Source organism: Uloborus diversus, chromosome 4 (assembly GCF_026930045.1).
Source record: "Uloborus diversus isolate 005 chromosome 4, Udiv.v.3.1, whole genome shotgun sequence".
NCBI lineage: Eukaryota > Metazoa > Arthropoda > Arachnida > Araneae > Uloboridae > Uloborus > Uloborus diversus.
Genome location: NC_072734.1, coordinates 122,406,003 through 122,423,821, shown reverse-complemented (window position 1 = coordinate 122,423,821; position 17,819 = coordinate 122,406,003). Strand labels below are relative to the sequence as shown.

Below are 17,819 nucleotides of genomic sequence, written 5' to 3'. Positions count from 1 at the left end.
TTGACCCCCAAGAGGGATGACATAACCCACCAATGCTACAGAGCCCCCATATCCCCGTAAAACGAAGCAGTACCCCCGAATCCCCCTCCATACATATCATATGGAAATATTATTTTATGCTAAGTTAAAGTTAGAAATCGAGTGTGTCCATCTTCCAAGATCGATGGTGCACCTCCTCTCAAAGCTTCAGCACCCCCTTCCACCAAATAAAATAAATCCTCACCCCCCCCCCCCCCTTTTTTTCAAGTAGAAGAACTTCGTGCAAATCAAAAATTCATTAAATCAGGACTGTCCACCCCATAAGAACAGTAGCTCACCTCCCAAAGCGAAATTTTTTTCTTAAATATTATCCTTCCCCCCCCCCCCTCAACCCCATCTAATGGTGCACATTTGATTAAATGGCCAGAAAAATTACGCTGAACTGTTTTTTTCTTCCAAATAATTTCTCCTAAGCTTGTAACAAAAAGTCTTCGTTTAAACCAAGATGTTTTTTGGAATCTAGATCCTCAGCAAAATCGTTATTGTTGCAGCTATGTCTAACACAGTTTGTGCATATAATTAAGCACTTCAGCACTTTCAGACTTTTCAAACATTCACTATATCCAATGAACTCCTCAGAGCAACCACAAGATTTGAGACGCAGAAAGTCTTCTAGAGCAGAAGGCTTGGCTGTTGTAATAGGACGCAGATTATATTTCTGTGGTGCTTTCTTTGCACCCATCAAAAATAACACTAGCTTTCCCATACTTACAAATTACCTATACACTGCATTGCTGGCATATTTCCTTGAAGCTTACAGATCATTACCAAAAATATGATCAAGCAGGTATCTTCCATCTATTACATATGAGGCAGTGAGAAGCAAAGGGATGCAAGTGGCAAAATTAAAAATTTGGAGATAACTAGTACACATGGTTGGTGAACCTCTCCTCTATCTTGAGACAAGAGATGGTACTCGTAGACCTGGTAGTTGCTTCTATACAGCATGATTTAGAAAGGAAAATCAATGAAAGCCTACCTAGGATCTTATCTTTAAACGCGTTTTATTCAAAACTTGAAAATGTCCACTTACATCCCTTTGCTTCTCACTGCCTCATATATGACACCAGCTGTTCGTTCTGTGATGGTGGATGAACCTTTTGCTTCAGATAATAGCACTTTAACGATACAAGATTTCTTTCCTTCTGAAACCAGATTCATCGAATACTGATGGAGGATCAGCGCATAACTCGTACCAGAAGTTTTTAACAATTTGTTATTCCATCTTAACTGGTCATACCATTCGGTGTAAAAGATGGTTTGGGCTTACACATCTTTACAGATAGTAACTACTCTCGTAACAGAAGCTAAAGACATAACTGTTTACCTCCTTTACAAAGAAATGCCACAAAATTGTTTGCCTTCAATATCCTTTGATGTTACTACCCGAACGTTAAAGGTCTCATCGCAACTCACCTTATCGTCAGCTAGCAATACCACTACCAACTTAAACTTCTGGGGGCTTTAGAAACGGATTGTGATTTCCTAACTTGGAGACAAAAAGGTGTAAATATTTAGCATTCTATTGTTGTATTGCTTATTGTTCTCATCAAGTCTTTTTCTATCGTTGAATCACTACAGGTTCTAGACCACCTGAATTTGTCACTGCGTTAGATAGCTGATGTTTAATGTGATCAAATTTTTTGTATCGTAAAATGTACTCAAAAGTTTGAGATAGGGTTGCAAGTATATGTCTGCATATTTAGCATAATTCACATAACCAGCTGCGTAAAAGAGAGGTAGCTCGGTGTTTGCAAATGAGAACCCCCACCGAGTTAGAGGGTGCAGAATTGCAGCATTGCCCGTCTCACTATTGGCAATTTCGGTTTGTCCCCCCTTACGGTGATGGCAAAAGATTGTAGAATAGTTGAAGTTTGTTAATCAAGAAAAAATATAGAAACTTTGGTCAATTTGGACTTTTTTTATGCTGCACAGGAATTTTGTTTTCCAGCGCTCTAAACAGTTTATTAACTCCAGTCGCAAATAATTTGGTTACTGAGCTCGCTTAGATCTTTTAGAATTATCATTCTTACATTACCATATCATTGTGTGGTATTTTGTACTTCGGAAAAGTTTAAATCAGGGAAATTTTTTCATGAACTTCACTGCAATAGTTGATTTTAGAATGTAAATTCAGGGTCCCCCCCCCCCAAAAAAAGCAATGGCGCACCCCTTAAGTGTGACGGAGTATCCATCCAGAATAAAAGCCCTCAAAAAAGAAAGAAATACCCCTTGAAAAAACTGCCTTAAAAATTCTAATGACGCCAAGCTGCTCCATACCCCTTCGTGTGACGCTAACAGCGACTGTTACATGTGTCTGTCGGTGGTCAACTGTCATGATCACTCTCACTAAGTCTTCATTCTAAATAAATATCCCTCAGGGTGCTCGGTCTACATAAAAAAACAGCATAACTTTCAAGGTCCGACTCAACCAGTTAAACCGGGTGTAGAGGTTGGTATGGAAGCCCAGGAGAGCAATATTTGGAGAAAAAAAAGAAAAGAAAAACCAATGAAAGTTTAAAGGATGAAACTGTTTGAATAGGGTATGTCACAAAATAGATGCAACATTTAAATTTTATCATCTTAAAATCGACTTATTAGCGATGAACCTACTAATCCTAAAAGTTCTTAAATTCATTTTGTTTCCCTATTTTCTGATACTGCACACAGCTCTCGCCTTAACAGGTTTCTCTCATGCTGAACAAAGTATTATGAATAAAGTAAGAAATTTCAAGATTAAGTGAACGGAATTAAATTTATACATTCTCAGTGTACATCAACCATGTTCAATAGCTCAAATTTTCCAGAGTAATTTTTGATATTTCGGAAAACATTTACTTTGTAGCTTCACTTAACAATCAAAATACGAGAATCGTCACGTATTTTTGTTCTTAAAAAAAGTTTCCTTAATTAGAAGCCTCTTACGCTTCCCATGTATGCAACAACTGTTAAAATGATACAAAAATTACCGTGTCGATAATTCTTGAAATCTTTCTTGGCTTTTTTAAAAACTGAAATGTCAACACTGAAACGAAAACGACTGTACCGATACCAATAGTGGTTTCAATAATACGACTTCGAAATATGTCTGAAAACATTTCACTTTAAAATTGACGCAGCATTACGTAAGCATCATACTCAGTTCCAATATTTATGATATAAATTTGATAACATGAATTAAGAGTGCTCTTTTGATCCGATTGATCCTTGACCATCAACACGCGGTGTTTTGGGCGGACATTAATTACAGCTAAATCCTGGCGATTTTTACAGGGAAATTTACGGCAACCTTGACGTTTGGCGACGCAATGGTTTGGCGCGCGAACAAACGGTAGATCTAGGGTGCATTCGGAAACGCGGATCGGTCGCCTCGGTGCAACCGCAAGCGTTCGGAAACGCTTGCGGTGGAACCGCTGACGTCACTTAACCGCGTTCGGAAACACTGCGGTTGTTTTCTGGCGGTCGACTTGGTAGCAACCTGTGGCACCGCTGTCTGGAAGCGGTTAGCGAGATCACAAACGTCACAAAGTCTGTGTTGGCCAATCCGGTCGTGTTTCATGTTTTGATCGTAACACACGTGACTTGCCTATTATGAAAGTTACGCGTTGATTGGAGTGTCGTTTGCTGCTGAACTAGAACTACCGCGGTTTAACCACGAGCGTTCGGAAACACAGCTGTTCTACCGGAATTCCTAGAGAAATTCCAAATACGTCATAACCACACCGGACTAACCACGCGGTGTAACCGGTGGATCGTTTCCGAACGCAGCCCTGGATACACGAGGGGACCTGAGGATTTAGGTGATTGTGAGGTACGTTTTAATGATTAATTTGAATTTATGTTTCACAAAAACACAAATTAACTCTTGAAATTAGTAATGTTGCAAGTTTCATTTGTTATTTCAACGAATATTTATTCAAAAACTGCCTAAGGACTTGCAAAATGGTTTCGCTCGATCTTAAATGTCATAAATGTGATTTGATGTCAATAACATGTTACAATGTATTTAATATTGAGCTATTGAGATGAAATGATTAATTTATGTATTTCTCTTTCTTCAAAGTGATCTCGTAATGGTTTGGTGCTCGTGAACATGAGAACAAAGAGGATTTTGCTTTGATTCATAAAGGAAACAAACAATGGTACAATTTTATTCATATTTTAATTAAAGCATAAGTAAACTTAGATAACGACTTGTAATTCAGTGTAGATTTCATATTAAATCAACTAATTTCTAAAGAAATGCATCTTAATAGTATCTTACAAAACGGTTTCGCTCAATGATGAACGTCGTTATTATGGATATGAAGTAATAAGGATTTGATTTCAATAATTTCTTGCTATGAACTTAATACTTTGCTCGTTAGACGAAATGTGATTTCTCTGTTAACTAATAACTATTTCTGCAATAGTTATTATATTTAGCTTCCTATATAGTGTATCTGTTTCATTTGAGTAAAATTGCAAAGTTACAGACAGGAGCAAAATATGGTATTTTCTAGAAGAAAAATAATTTATGCATTTTTCTTTTTCAAAATGCAGGTACCTATTGACCAATTATGTTTTTAAACAGGAGTATATTCATCTGATGCAGATTCTTACCTTTTTGAATTATAAAACAGTTATCAAACAATCATTTTTTTCCTTCTAGCTTCTGCTATTTAATAGAATTCTGTGTAACGGAAATCTCAAATTAAATAATTCACTCATCATCCTTTAAACGATCTGTCAATCATGCTTTTATTGCTGAATTGCTTCATGACTTTCAGAAAAATAACATGCAGATTTGATTTTCTTGCCAGTTCCAGATATTGTCACATGCTTAAGGATAAATACTGAAGTATTTAAATCAAAGTATCATGTGGGGTGCAGTAGCTGTGAGCAGCAACAAACGCTCCAGGTTAAAGTGCTTATATGTTGAGGATTTTTACTACTTGATATTTGTTTTTATTCTTGAGATTTTTTCTCCATTCACAGAAAGATGTCCAATCTATTTTAATGTATTACAGTTCTACTTTTTGAAACTATTCTATATTGTTTATTTGTGTAATTATTCCTAGGCTGTTATGAAACTTGATCCTCAACTTGAATTGGTTTTGTATCATACTATAATTTGAGAATTTTCCTGTAATAAGCAGGTCGTGCATTCAATTCTTGAATAATACTTTTTATGAATTTGTCTTACTTCTATTCTTGATGTAATATTATGAAGCAATCATAGCTGAAGTATTTTTTTTTATAATAGATGGTCGCACCTTAGTGTAATATACTACAAAAAAAGAGTTAAAGAGAATAAGCTATTGATAACAGCTAGTTTACTATTGTACCTGTTGAAGAATATTTTAATTAATAACATGTTGAGAAGCAAAATATACTAATTATTTCCTGAATAGGATGGATACCTATTTAGAACTATTGTATGCCATTCCAATAGCATTGTTATAGTGTTGCATTCAAATTTTAAATTAAGTTTTTCCTCCCCAGAGTCTAAAAACTGTTTCTGGTGTCCAGTTGCAGAGGCTGAAAATTCCTGACTGAATGGCACATAGTAGAGGGAATTGGTTTCATTTGCTGCCGTTTCCTCTGCTTATGCTTTTCGGTTTTTTCCGAGCTTGAAGAGTAATTACTGAATCAACGGAAGTGTGGGTATGTTTGATCTTTAAAATTGTTACTTTCTTATGGATGCTATTCTCTATTGTTAATCTGTGTAATTGGAAACTTGGGTTACTCCCAGACTGTTATGAAACTTGATTCTCAACTTGAATTGGTTTTGTGCCATACTATATTTAGAGAATTTTCTTGTAATACACAGGCAATGCATTTAATTCTTGAATAATCTTTCGTATGAATGTGTCTTGCTTCTATTCTTGATATAATCTCTATTATGAAGCAATCATAGCTAAGTAAATTTTTTATATAATACATGGTTACACCTTGGTGTAATAGATGACAAAAAAAGTAATAGCAAATAAGCTATTGATAACAGCTATTTTACTATTGTACCTATTGACAAAATATTTTAATTACAAACATGTTGAGAAATAAAATATATTATTTTTCTGAACAGGATGAAAAACAGTATTGTGTCCATTAACATTGTATAATATTGTTGCTTTTAAATTAAATTGTTTTTTCTTCCCAGAGTCCAAGAACTATTTCAGGTGTTCAGTTGCAGAGGCTGGAAATTCCCGACTGAATGGCACATTGTAGAGGGAATTGGCTTCATTTGCTGCCATTAACTCTGCTTGTGCTTTTCGGTTTTTTCCGAGCCTGAAGAGTAGCTACTGAATCAACTGAAGAATGGGATTCTCTCTCTCTCTCTCTCAACATTCCAGGGTCCCCATACTTACTACAACATGGAGATTAACCAGTTGTAGGCCATGAGGCCTTGAAGACAGTTCTGGTTTTTTGATTCAGACCAGGAGCCAAGCAACCCCTGATCCAGCAGTCCCAAAAGTATCAGTTTGGCATTGAAACTTGTACTTTAACCATGGATATATTTAACAAGCCCTGGTCACCACTAACGATCACTGAGGTCTTCAATTGTCTGGAATAAATTCTGGAACACATTTTTTTATTTGTGTTATACAATCAACTCTCAATATCTCAAATATTCCTTGAGGGGCTGTGGTAACTTCCCATAGCTTGAAGTTTGAACCAGTCTGAGATTTGAATGTATTATATATTTTCACTAAACATAATGAAGTGTAACCAAAAGTGTGGGGAATTAGTGTCATTGAACCCCTTAATTTCCAATGACTGGCACAACTAAACTTTTTTTGTATGTGTGTGTGTGTGTTTTTTTATAAATAAAGGTTTTTTTTTTTTTCTCATATCACTTCTTTAAAAACCTCTCTCTCTCACTTTACACAACCTTTATAGAAATGTATAAAGCAATTTTACTCCAGGTGTGGGAGCTTCTTTGAACATCCCATGCTTTGCTCAGTGAGTCATCATCACAAGTAATCCCTTTTCCTTGATACCTCATTGCTATTTTTTTCATGTCCTGATATCTTACCCAAGGGTGCCTCTAGGGTCAGGGACTCAGCTGCATTCCATGTAGTCTAGTAATCAAAGCTGATGTCATTAACCCACATAATCCCTGATCTGGGCCAAAGGGAAAACCGAAGATTTTTGTATTGCTATATGGTTATCCTAAGGCTTCATGTTAAAAGTAAAGATGCTTTTGAAAAAAATAATGGCATCAACTGCACCACCTGCTTAGCAAGATTAAATCAACTTTATTAAAAGAGTTTTGTTTATAACCATGTATCAAATTTCTGTTTCATTAATCACAAAGTAAAGATTACATATTTTGAAATGGTGCCTATATTTTTTGTAGCTATAAATAAAATTCTTATATCCAAGTCTATGTGTCTATATTTAGTTTTTTCGACTAAATAGTTATATTTTTGCAAACCCTCAAATTTGCTACTTCTGTGTGATATCTTACAAGTGTGATAAAGTTACATCAATTTATAAACTTTATTTTTGCTATAAAGAAGCCAGAAAGGGGAGGGACCATTTTAATCAGGTGAAGTCTGGTTGCTAATGTAGCAGATAAGCATTAGTTCAGTTATGTTTGATTAAATATGAGTAGAAGAAACTGTCTCAGACATACAGTTCATCAATTGTTTGTATATTTATATATTACAGAGGATATGTTTCTCTTTTGAAAATGAACACTAATAAAAGGTATAATGAAATTTTAATTAGAGAAACTAAGCATTAGTTTCTGACTAATTGATGAGTGGGAGAAATTGTCTCAGTCAGGCAATGTTCATCAAGGACATGCTTATTTATATATATTAGAGGATATGCTTTTCCCTTTTTTAAATCAATACATGAATTGTAAATAGAGCTCACTCATTTTCGCTTTCTCTGTTGTAATTTCTTAGTTTTCCAGATTTTGTTTATTTTCCAAACATTGGCAGGGTTTAATTTCAAATTAATACTTTTATTGATAAAGACAATGTATAGATTAAAATTAAAAACTGTTGTGTAACATTTGTTTATCACTTCAAATTTTCTGAAAAATTGAAAAAAGTAATATATTTTTATGGCTGTACCACAACTATGGAACCTGGGCCAAATTGAAAATATCAAAAAGAGATTAAAATTCATGATTGATATTTCTAAGTTCCACCAAAATGGAAGGGATCGGTGTAGTACATTCTGTCAAGAGGCCGCAAAATAAAGGATAAAGTATAATATAGTTAAATAGAAATGAAAGAGACTAATTAGTTAACAAATATTTTATTGATTTCCTCCCCCATTTTGCGGATTTATATGTCGTGTATTTTATTCATTTTCTCCCTTATGGAGAGAGAAAATTTTAAATATAAGTTTTTATTTATTTATTTATTTTTCTAGTGACTCAAGAATTTAAATGGAATATCAACGTCATTTTTTGCTGGTGCGGAGTAGAGATGCGACAATGCAATAGCATATCGGTCAGCGGCCACTTTAACTATTTTTTTCAGCCGATTTTTACCGATTAATCTGCGAAAAGATGCCACGAAGTGCCCACGATAACATTCGTACACATATATATGATGAATAAAGACTGGGATGCCTCGGAAAATTATATTTCTTCTAAGGCTGCCGCGAATCGAAAAAGTTTGGGAACACCTGCGCTATGGGATAGAATCGAAACCAAAAGTGAAACTTTTCGGAAAACGACGAACCGCGTTTCTATTCCCTAGTTTTGAATATATGAAAAAGAAAAAAAGCTACATTTTAATTTAAAAATGTAGATTTCACATGTTAAGAGCATCTGTTAAATAAGTGGAGACAAAACCGGAAAGTTAGAGAATGATGAAATTTTTTCAACAAACACTACCTTTATGTTGGTATGATGAATATGATTTTTGAGACTTTGATACTAATTTATATACCTGAAATTATTTTCGTTAGTAAATATTGGGAAAAATTTGACTATATTTAAAATTAAGCTGCCCAGCCACCAGAAAAAATGTCATTGCTTTATTGAAGGTATTTAATAAACGCCCTTTCATAATAATCGAAGCTTTCTTTTTTATTACTAATTTAAAATGGAAATATTTTCTTAGTTACTCCGCAAAATTACACATACAAATGTCTATGTATGCAGGCAGTCGAGGAGGGGGGCGGGGGAGGGAATAACAGTTGCAATTTGGCCTTGAGCTCACAGATTGGTCCTGTAAACGAGATGCCTGTTCAAAATTTTGTTTTGCGATTTTTTTTTAACTATGGGATTTTAGGAGTTTACTAACGAAAATTTTTTCTAGCATTTCATTTGCACTGGGCTTCGAAAAAACAAAGAAATAAATGCATCAAAAAAAAAAAAAAAAACTGATCTGATTAAAACAGAAAAGTTATCTTCGTACTGAAATGAGAAATTTATATTAAACAAAGTATAGAATACGCAAATTTGCTATCCATTGCAAATTTTATTAAGGAACGGCTCCAGATGGGGACGGGTACCCCCCCCCCCCCATTTGAGCTCAAGAAGAGCAATATATGTGAGACGACCCCTCCCCCCTTTTCTGAATAACCCCCTCTAAAAACAGAAGTTGGATCCGCCCTTGATTTATGCATGCTCTGACTGATTCGAGCACTTTATTATGTAAGCATGTACGTAAGTTTGTAGCAATGTGTCTTTTGTCCCAAAGGCCCGCCATTTCAAATTTTCTGGAATGGAGGGAGGGGGATAATGTCCCCCCCCTCCATTCTAGAAACTTACATTATAAGTGCTCGAATCAGTCAGATTGTGCGCAATGCATTTAATTTAAAAAAAAAAAAAACCCACCAAATTCGTACAAAAATGCCCAATTTCAGAAACATTTAAAAAATCCAGGGGAAAAGGGCAATTGAATCCCTGATCACCCATATGACGAGCGTGGTTGTATGTGTTGGGGGGGGGGATTCATGGGACAGAACTGCGCTGCCATTAAAATTTTCTTTACAGGTTATTTTGGTTTCGTTCTTGGGGGGAGGGGTATCACACTCTTGAAGGAAAGGGCACCCCTGCAGATCATGGAAGAAACTTTGCCGTTGATTTTTTTTCGGGGGGTTGAGGAGTATTTAAAGGAGTCTTTTTTCTTTCATTTATGGTGTCTCTTTTTTTTTGGGGGGGGGGGGGACTTTGTACAGATAGCTCCAATGAGTTATTCGAGTCCCTGTATGAAAAGTTTATGACCCTATATGACTACCATAAGTATATTAATCAACTAACATATAACCAAATTTCACGGTGAAGTTATAATAAAACAAGTAACTGCATTTAAACTGTGTTGTTTGTTTGTTTGTGGCTTATTAGTGCTTGCTTTTCAAACGTGGTACAATTCGATTTTTTAAAAATAATTTTCCATATTTGCCTCTTATGTAACATTAAAAATATTTTTAAATTAATTAAAACGAATTGGATGAATAAAACACAATTTAGGAATGGTTCTTAAGTTCAATTATAAACTAATATATTTAAATCATTAAAAATAAAAAATTGTTTTTGTTAAATGTTTTTTTTTCTTAACTGTACACCATTAATGAAGTAACTTAACTTGATCCGTAACGATTGTATCAAAAGAATTGCTTCATTTTGCTTATTGCCAAATATGGCGATAAACAAAAGAATCTAGCAACCTTTTTCAAATATGGCGGCTGGATTTAGCTGTATTTAACGGACGGTGGCATAGACTAATAATAAGAGTAGACCGAGCTTTCTCAGACTTGCTGATGAAAAAAATTGGTTCATGGATACATCATGTGACTAGTGGAAAGGCTTGGCGAAAACTTTCTCAGCATGGTTGCTAGATGGCAACATTATCTATAGTTTTGCGCTCGACATGTATTTTAAGACGTAATGTGTTTTCATTATATATTTTTTTTTCCAGGTGCAGAGATTGAACTGTTTTTCTTTTAGTTATGCATTATTTTGACATTCGTAATTAGTTTTTGATCACAGTTTTCAGTAACTTTTATTTCATTTGGAAATCCTACGTCAGCGTTGGCGTGAACGGAATGGCGTAAACGTTTTGGGTTAACGCAAAAATGTACTAATCGGTATCTTAAATTGAAATTGTATGTAAAAATCTTACCGTTTGCCGATTCTTTTTGGGCGTTTGCATCTTTAATTGCTTAGAGAGTTATTGAAATTGACTAAAGAAAATGCACAGTACTATCTAAACGAAAAACTCACTATATTAACAAAATATTTACAACTTAGAATAACAAATTTACAAATAGGATTTCATAAAGGCTCATTCTTCCGTATTCCATCAATTCTATTTATTTTATTTCTCGCTCGCGTTGATCGTCTGCTTCGATCAACGCCCGCTGTTGCTAGGATATCCACCAGTCACATGGTTTGGTTTATGAGCAGCAAAAGGGTTGCCATAGCTCGGTCTACTCTTATTATTAGTCTATGGACGGTGGTGTTTTGTACTGGTTGTAGATCGATTCATGCTGCGGTATATGCCGGCTATTACAATCACTGAAATTCAGAAGAATACTTGTTTCTTCAAAGCGTTGCTACGTGGCGCTGTTAACTGTCTAGAGTCCGTTCTTCGGAATGCAATCGCAACGTAATCGCTTGCGTTTGACAAGATCAATCGGTAGCAACCGATGATTCATCGCGTGACAGCTATTGACGTCAGCGAACGCTAAAGCATTGGAGCTGATGTCATTATTTGTCATGTGATCAACAACCAGTGATTAACTGGTTGCTCAATGCCCTAATGACGTCAGTGGTTAAACAGGTTCACTTTTGGTTAAAATCCTTCCCCGCAATGCAGTTACGCAGACATGGGTTTGTTGCAACTAATAATTCTGTCTGGTTAATCACGGTACACCGATTACTCTAGCTTAACACACCCTGATAAGGATCGGTCGCCTTGGTGCCACCAAAATCGATCCGAAATGTATATATAGGGTCCTTAGCGAGATCCATGCGAGATCACGAACGTCACAGAACTTGCGTTCGACGAACCTCACCGGTAGACCACAGAGTAACTCTGCTAATTCATTGGCAACCACGCGGTGTAACCGATGGATTATTTCCGAACGCAGCCTAAAAAAAGAGAGAGAGAGAGAGAGAAATGTGCATTTTTTTATGCGGTAAAGATTGGCAACTATAAATTGTTGTGCTGTAAACAGTAAACAAATAATTTTCATTGTGCATGCTGGTTAGTTTAGATACAAATTTAACATGAACTTGGAAGAAAAGCGGAAATTAGCCAATGAAAAGAGATTAAATGCTGTTAAACAATGGAAAAGAAATCGAACATTTCAAAAAAGTTCTGCTGGAACTCACGTGATTTTTGATGTAAGTTAACAATAGTCTATTGCATAGGAAGGATCTATTTTAAGAGTTTATAATTATTTTGAGAAGCAGTTGTAACTAAAATAATTTTGAAAAATCATAGTTTTAAAGTTCTGGAAGCCAATTGAATGAAATTCTATCTGGAATATAATCGTGCTAACCAAATGTATAATCCCACTCCGTACTTGAGACGCTGGTGAGATCAGTCTTCTCTCTGCCAGTTATTTAAAAATGTTTGAAAACTTTCAGAAATATTTTAAAAAAATTTTAAGAATTTAAATTATTTTTATACCTTTTTGAAATCTTAAAACTCTTTTTTTTTTTTTTTTTTTGTCTAATGCTGTTTTTTTTTTTTTTGGTTTTCCACTTGAACCTGCAGGCAATTGATTTTATACCAAACTTCTCAGTGTATTCACCTTAAGTTGAGATTTCAATCATTAAACCTATAAGTTTGTGAATAGACTTCTACAAATTTAACAACGACAGTCGCCAGTGACTTGGTACTTGGTTTAACAACTACGAAAACAACTAGTTTTCCTAGTTATGACCTCGAGCTTCCGCATAGTTTCAAAAAATTTCACAGTCTTCAGAATTTTTTGCTTGATTCCACTATTACCCCTATAATCAATAAATAAATTCATCATGTTCATAAAACATTTAATTTTTATTAGATTTTCGGAGTATTTATGTATTGTGTTGGCTGGTTCGAACACTGGTCTAGAGCAGGTTAGACTATATTCTAGAGCATGACCCCCCCCCCCCTTAAATGAAATCCTGTATCCCCCCTGGGTACATGTGAGGCTACAAGGGCAATGGTTTATCAACATAAAACTTTGATCTTCCAATTTTTTTTATTTATTTATTTATTTTTTTTTTTATGATTTGGCTTAGTACACAGGATTGCTTTACACTTTTTGCTGCAATTTGGCATGAGTTGCCGTTGTTCAAATGATATGAAACTTTTTTTAATTGTTTTGACCTAAAAAAAAAAATATAAGAAGGTGTGCGACTTGAAAATTCGACTTTTTGTTTATTGGAACACCTTAATATATATATATATACAGTCTAACCTTGTTAAACCTCCACCTTCTTAGTTCAACAAGAAATGTGGTGAAAAAATGTTCAGTATAGGAATGCAATACAAATTCGCTTCTTAAACCGCCAACCGCCACTGATTTTCAAGCCAAACTGCATTCTCGATATGATAATATTGCTATTTTAACCACCATCTTGAGAGACCATGTCAAACAATTCAAACTTGGCAGTGAGCCATTTAGGAGAGTGAATGTCCAAGAGGAGCTGCAGAGGAAAATCATGAATGTCACACATACCCTCCACTAATGCCCCATACAAATGCACCTACATTAGCCACTACGTAATTGTCCAGCTCTCTTATTATTTTTTTTTTTTTCTGTTTAATCTGCCCCCTGCTGCACTCAGTTGCCAAGGAGTATTGTTCCCAACATTTCCACCAATTTTAACGGAATCTTATCTGCTCCCCCACTTTTTTCAACCTTTTCATTTTGACATGTCACTACTCAGCTACAAAAGCATTCATTCTTTACCAGGGTTTGTTGACTTAAATTAGCTTGATTTAAATTGTGATTAAAATCATGATTTAAATCAAGTGATTTTTTTAGCAAAATCATTGATTAAAATCAGTTGCTTTTGTTTTTATAAATTAATTTTGCATTTTTAGAATGTGTGGCTCTAACTTTAACAATGCTGCATTATACAATTCTTAACTCCATTTGGCAAAACTACATAGATCCCTCTTTCTGTGTGGGTAACAGGTTTTCAAACTCTTTCAATATTGCTTTTACTCCAAAATTAGTTGTTCAGAACAAAATTAAAAATTTGCAGTTTTTCTCCTGCACCATAACAAATATGCCATAGTAAAGTAAAAATTATTGTTCAACATATTATTTTACACTAAAAATGTAAATGATGATGGAAACCTTATCTTTTAGCAAAGCGTAAAACAAAATCACATCTTATCTAAACAATATAACATATTAATAAATCTTTAAAAAATATTAAATATTTAAATTACTTTTCCTATTTTTAAAAGTAAGCTGAATGGATTCATTAGTTCAGATTGCTTTATTATCAAGGGTTTTTTTTTTTTTTTTGCCTTTTTTATCCCAATTAAACAATTGAATCAATTTCAGAACTTTTGTTGACTCTAAGCTGATAAACATAGAAAACCGCCAAATTTTAAGACTCTTTTCTTCTAAAAAGTATGAAAATTATAATTCTAGGAAATAGTGGCATTACTGTTTCCTAGAATTATAGTTGAAGGATTGGTGGTTACAGCTGGGGGGGAGGAGGGGAACCTAGCTAAAAAGTTGCTTTTTCATCTATAGTATGAAATATATTATGTTATTAAATTTAAAATAATTAATACCCCCAAGTTTTTGAAGAATTGTAAAAAATCTGATTAAAATCAAAAAAATTCGATTTGAGTTTAAAAAAATCCGACTTTTTTTATTTTTTTCTAATAAATAAAAAAAAATCACAAACCCTGTTCTATACCCCCTTTTCTGTTCTGCTCAGCGGGGGAGGGTGCTGAGGCTTAACTTTTTATTTGACACCGTGTGCAGTCTTCAGCAAATAATTTTGTATCAACATTCTATAACATCATGTTCTTTTACTTCTTACTGCTAAGATGCCGGAAACAAACCGTTAGCGTGCATGAAAAAATTCTAATTTGTGAGTTTAAGAATAAATACCGATTCACAAGCCATCAGTTTATTGTCAGGGCATGATTAATACAAGGTCCTGTGCTCAGTGGACCTAGTCACCATAATTTAAGGGTACCAAAAATTTATTTATTTCTACTCTTTTTTTTTTGAAACTTGTACTTTGATAATGTGCAGGTTTTATTGTGAGTGGAGCACGAAATCGAACTAGGACCTGGGCACCACTTTGTCTTGATCGAACCCTGCCTATAGATAAATGTTTTTCAAGTTCTGTAAAAAGAAAAAAAAAAGGTAGCCAAAGAATTGTCCATGAGCCATGACGCACTGCTGGAAATCCAATGGCTGTTATTTTTTAAACTTCTTTTGGAAAGGAAAATACATGCCTTCAAATATTTTTTCATGAAAACATGCATTTATGCAAGTTTGGGTAAAACTTGTTAATTGGCCACTCTTTTGCCCCGTCACTAAGGTTGGGGTGTTGGCGGTTGAAGGAGGTTCAGCTGTGTATATATATATATATTTATATATATATACACAGTTATGCATGTTTATATATATTTATATATATATAAACATGCATAAACAACAAGCAGACAAGGATACAAAACATATAATAAATAACATAGATGAAGCCAGTACTCCTCAGCAGTGGAAGCTTCATCTTATTTAATTTATTCCATTCTATTTTTTTCCTTTGTAGTATGTTTTCAATATATATATATATATATATATATATATATATATATATATATTACTTATTTTTTGAAGCAACTTTAAATTAACAATGTGGACCGTTCCACGAAAAATGAAACCAGAGCAAAAAAAAATTTCTTATATTTTTTTAATTTGTAACAATCATTTTTGTATGTCAAAAACATGCTCTTTCCAATGGTGTTGTTTTTATTTATGTACAAAAATATTTCAGCCTTAAATGCTTCAAATTTGGTTTCTTAAAAATGATCATATTTCAGGTATTCAAGTTTCATCTTTAAAAAATTTTACTTAATAATGATTATTTTTAATCATTTTAATACTGTAAACTAATATTAGTAAGTTGTTACACATTAAATAACACTTAAAAAATTAACATTCATTGAATTGATTTTGGCTAAATCAATGTCCATGGCAGACATTAAATTTATATGTCACATACATGATAAAGACTTGATCTTATTCTTATAAGTATGCCATTTGTAAAGCAAATTTTTTTATTACTCTTTGCAAAGCACAATTGGTCACATTATGTCAAATAAATTTTTACAAATTTTTCAGAAGATTAGTTTACAGAGATACAAGCTATCATGTATGTGACAGTGTACATAATGAAGGTAAAGTCAATTAAAATTAAATTTAAAATTGCTCCTTTTAGAAAATATATTAAAAAATTGTACTTACTGTTGAATAATAAATAATTTTTGAGGTCTGGCAACATTTAATTTGTCCTTAAAGTGATACTGAATGATTTTAAAACTGCTCTTCAACAATTTCAAGAATATATTCGCATTAAGCGAATCCAAGCATCAGCATTCGAGAACGACAAAAAGCATGGTTTAGTTCTTCAATTAGATTTTGCGATGAATTATGGGTGTGAGTAGCAAGTAGAGGTGCTGTCAGCATTATGGAGTCGGAGCTCTGTTACTTTGTTTACTGCAGCATTTTTTGATGCACAAATTACCCTGTGTTTTCTTATTGTATCAGACACTAATGATAAAAGTAAAAACACTGTTGCAGTGTTTTTAACCAACCTCCTAAATGTAATTCCAGCTAATAATAGATCAAAACTAATAATTTGGACCAATGGCCCATTGAGTGAATTTTAGAATCGGTACATGGCATATTTACTACATGAACTAAATTTAAAATTCCGAGGAAAATTTCATAACATAGGCTGGAAATATACTGCCATTTCTCATGACAAAGGAGTTGTCGATGGTACTGGTGAGTCAGCAAAAGTAAAAGTGCGTGCGGAGGTTATGGCCAGACGAGAAACAGTCCAAACAGCTTTAGATTTTTCGAGAGTGGCTGCTAAAGTTATGCCTAATATCACAGTTCTGTCAATAATGCAACATCAAATCAATGAAAAATCTGAAGCTATAGAGTGGTCAAGAGCACAGGAGGTGAAAGGAGTACAAAGTACTCCTGCAATTATTTTTGAAAATTCTGAATTGCATTTCTACACTAATTATGGCTGTAATGAAACCGCATTCATTTTGAAATATTTAGAAGTAGATAACAAACGAATGTCAAAAACGTAGCAAAATTTTGTATGTCAAGTTTCAATTCCTGAAGATGAAAATCATGACTTAACTATCTCATATCTAAAGTAAGTATCAGCAACAAGCTTTTCTTATGTAGAGAATGCTGAACAATATCAAGTCTCTAGAAGTGATATTGTGAAAGTCTTGCCAATGCCTACAATTTCTGATAGATTTGTAATGTTCAATGAGCCTGTCAATACACAATTTGGGTAGACACGAAACTGTAAAATTAACCTTAGTTAATACAAATTAATTATGTTCTATCTTAAAATCATGTGTGTCAAAAATAATTTTGTAGTTCCTACAGATAAAGAACTTATATAAGCAAAGCTATGCTTAAAATATTGCATTAATTTCGTACTCTCACACACATGATTGCCATGTCACAAACATGATACCTGGTTTTTATTTTTATTTTAAATGTACCTGGACCTGAAGAAGCGTAAAAAAACTTTTTATTAACTTCAGCTTAGATGTTAAGTAAACAAAAAAGTTAAACATTGAAATCTTTGTACATTT

General features: G+C 33.9%; 2 protein-coding genes across 2 annotated transcripts in view; one reads left to right on the top strand and one right to left on the bottom strand.

The window, feature by feature from the left end:
• The window catches only part of LOC129219828 (cytosolic 5'-nucleotidase 3-like), a 40,300-nt gene extending 37,035 nt beyond the window's left edge, over positions 1-3,265 (bottom strand). Inside the window, exon 1 of the mRNA XM_054854132.1 lies at positions 3,009-3,265. Coding sequence (XP_054710107.1) covers positions 3,009-3,137 — 129 coding nt within the window. The 5' untranslated portion in view covers positions 3,138-3,265. The remainder of the gene's footprint in view (positions 1-3,008) is intronic.
• An 8,835-nt stretch (positions 3,266-12,100) lies between these two features.
• LOC129220301 (nucleolar protein 8-like) overlaps positions 12,101-17,819 on the top strand; it is a 45,314-nt gene continuing 39,595 nt past the window's right edge. Inside the window, exon 1 of the mRNA XM_054854699.1 lies at positions 12,101-12,343. Within this exon, the coding sequence (XP_054710674.1) occupies positions 12,227-12,343 (117 nt within the window). The 5' untranslated portion in view covers positions 12,101-12,226. The remainder of the gene's footprint in view (positions 12,344-17,819) is intronic.